The 3133-nt window shown below is 42.7% G+C and overlaps 1 protein-coding gene across 1 annotated transcript in view; it reads left to right on the top strand.

Annotated features, from left to right (window-relative positions):
* Nucleotides 1-2584, top strand: part of DDC (dopa decarboxylase (aromatic L-amino acid decarboxylase)) — a gene marked incomplete at its 5' end in the record, with an annotated part of 32526 nt that extends 29942 nt beyond the window's left edge. The window contains one exon of the mRNA XM_010074931.1: nucleotides 2036-2584. Within this exon, the coding sequence (XP_010073233.1) occupies nucleotides 2036-2251 (216 nt within the window). The remainder of the gene's footprint in view (nucleotides 1-2035) is intronic.
* Between the last annotated feature and the right edge of the window lie 549 nt (nucleotides 2585-3133).

The raw sequence follows: 3133 nt of genomic DNA, 5'->3' as shown, positions 1-3133 counted from the left end.
CTTTCAAAAATCTTCCTGTGATTTCTGTAATTCATATTAAAATGCATCTTAGAAGTTGGATACTTGTCACTTTTATGTAGTTACAGTAGGAGTAAGGGACAGGGGACTTGAACTGTAATGCTGCACAGCTATAAAAGTATGAAATATTTTTCCTTCCTTTCTTCTTGAGAAATCCTTTTTTATTTTTTTTGCTTAGCTGTAACTTTTATTTTTTTGCCTTTCACATTGTCGAGCAGATTAACTATCTATGACTTTCATATTATAACTATTTCATCAAATATATCATGCCAAAGGGTTAATATTGGCCTCCTTGTCATGTCTGTAGATGAATACAAGTCAAGCTAGTAATTTCTCCAAGGGGGTGAGAATACTCTTATTGAAGCTAAAAGACTCAATCAGAGCTAGCTTCCCAAAGCTCTGGGAGAGGATTAGTCACTACTAATGTCAATTTGATGTGACACCTGAGTGTCACAGCAGCCCCTAGGTGCAGCTGTAAGAGTAGAGCAGAAGAAAGATACATAAATCTTTCTCCCTCCTCCCCTCACCCCTGGCAAGGGCATTAACTATCATCATATAACCGCTTGTATTGCCTGAAAGTTAGTTCTGTGCCTTTCATATTAAAGGCAAGGATATGAGCCAGCAGTGCCTGCTTGCAGCCCGCAAAGCCAACTGTGTTTTGGGCTGCATTAAAAAAAGGGGTGGCCAGCAGGGAGAGGGAGGTGATTGTGCCCCTCTACTCGGCTCTTGTGAGGCCCCATCTGCAGTACTGTGTCCAGGCCTGGGGCCCCCAGCACAGGAAGGACGTGGAGCTCTTGGAGCAGGTGCAGAGGAGGGCCACAAAGATGATCAGAGGGCTGGAGCACCTCTCCTATGAGGAAAGGTTGAGGGAACTGGGCTTGTTTAGCTTGGAGAAGAGAAGGCTCCGGGGAGACCTCATTGCGGCCTTCCAGTACTTGAAAGGAGCGTATAAACAGGAGCCTGTTTACGAGGGTGGATAGTGATAGGACAAGGGGGAATGGTTTTAAACTAAGACAGGGGAGGTTTAGGTTAGAGATTAGGAGAAAGTTTTTCACCCAAAGGGTGGTGGCACACTGGAACAGGTTGCCCAGGGAGGCTGTGGATGCCCCATCCCTGGAGGCATTCAAGGCCAGGCTGGATGTGGCTCTGAGCAGCCTGGGTTAGTGACTGGCGGGGCCGCGCAGCAGCCTGGGTTAGTGACTGGCGGCCCTGCATATGGCGGGCGGGGGTTTGAAACTAGATGATCACTATGGTCCTTTTCAACCCAGGCCATTCTATGATTCCATGATAAAATTCAGTACTTCATGGTTGCAGAGTCCCTCTGAAATTCTGCAAAATATTTAACATTTATATCTTTGTTTCCCAGAATGCAGAAGACTACTTCCAGTGGGAGGGTCAGTTTACCACATTTCTAAAATCCGCTTCAAAAACCCCACTCTGTAGGACATTTCCTATAGAACTTGAGGCAAATACTTTTTTAGGGTCTCTATTGATAGTATGAAATTTATTTATGCCAGGAATATGTTACCTTAACTATTTCTTAATTAAGGGCAAGACTTCAATGTTCATATTCAAAAGACTCTCACAGAAGCCATGCTTAAGTGAAGACTGGAAAGTTTGTTTTACAAATGTTAGTATAGGTCACTGCAAAACTTCCTCTCACATTTGTTTGATTAGATCTACCAAAACTATAATGAAATGGATGCCATAATGAATGCTTTTGCGTGAAGCTACATAGCTCACAACCTTAGGTCACAAAAAAAGCAGTCAGCTATCACAAATGCCCCAGTGTGAACACTGCTTTTAAAAGCCAGTTAATCCATACATTCTTTGTGGCTGAAAAATTACCTCTTGTGCCATCATCTTCTTGTAATCCTTTGATGGCAAAGCACTGAGAGGTAAGAAAGTGGCTGTGTGTTACTGGTGGTACTTGGGCTTGACTGCTTAGTGGGATTTACATATTCCAAACTTGCTTCTGACATTCATCATCGTATCTGTTGAATTACAATGTTTTCAGGGCTCAAATGAACTAAATAAGGCGCTTCTTAAAAGCATAAATGAGGCCAAGAAGATTCATCTGGTCCCGTGCCACCTACGAGAGAAGTTCGTGCTACGTTTTGCTATTTGTTCCCGCACAGTGGAATCCACCCACGTCAAGTTTGCTTGGCAGCACATCTCACAGCTGGCAACTGATCTTCTGAAAACATGGGAGCAAAACCACCACCAGCAGTAACAGCACTGAGTAGCAGTGGGGAGGAGGTAATTAACTGGCTTTCTCTGTGTTGCCAAGTTTTATTTTAGGGGCAGGTGGGAAAGTCAAATTATGAAGGAAAAAAATACAAAACCTGTTGTTATATAGCCCAGCTGCAGTAGCAGAATCCTTGGCAGCAAGTTGTGTTGCAACCTTAGTCATTCTTTCTCTGTACTGTAGTTTCATTTTGCCTGTTTCCAGGATGCACATAGCCATGGGGGCTTGAGCTGTCCTTTCTTACCAGTTTGTAATCCAGAGCATTTATTGAACCAGGCAATGGAAATGGAAGGATTAGTGGTTCCTCCGTTGTCCCCATTAACCTCTAGCACATCCACTCCTTTCTTCACAGATGAAACTGTGAGGTCTTAGAACCAATTAATTTAACATTACTCTTACTGCAGAAAGAATCCAAGTTGGGGGAAGTTCAGTAACCTGTTTAAAACACTGTTCAGGTCCTATCTGAACAGGCACTCACAAATGCTGTTGTCATGACTTGGGGCATTATCATGTCATAACATGCTTGCTGCAGTAATTTTGTAAATGAAGTCAGGACTTCAAGACTTCCTTCACTACACAGCCAGATCAGGGGGGAGTGAGCATGAAATAAACGCTAACCGTCCTTACAGCAGGTTCTCTACTTTCTTCTAAAGGGTTTGCTTTTAAATCAGACATTTTGTCAAATCTCAGCAAATGGATCATGCTGACTCTTGGTTTTCACTTTGATCACTCATAATGAGGCCTTTTAAAAGGACCTTCTTAAGAGTTTTGTCAAAAGCCATGAGCTACCTGGTATTCTATTTTTTTAACCAAGCTATTATAAGCAGTGCTTACTTGAAAATAATCTGTAAGCTATGTTCTGTGAAA

Source organism: Pterocles gutturalis, unplaced genomic scaffold (assembly GCF_000699245.1).
Source record: "Pterocles gutturalis isolate BGI_N339 unplaced genomic scaffold, ASM69924v1 scaffold51512, whole genome shotgun sequence".
Taxonomy (NCBI): domain Eukaryota; kingdom Metazoa; phylum Chordata; class Aves; order Pterocliformes; family Pteroclidae; genus Pterocles; species Pterocles gutturalis.
The sequence above is the reverse complement of the archived record's forward strand: the minus strand, read 5'-3'. Positions and strand labels throughout refer to the sequence as shown.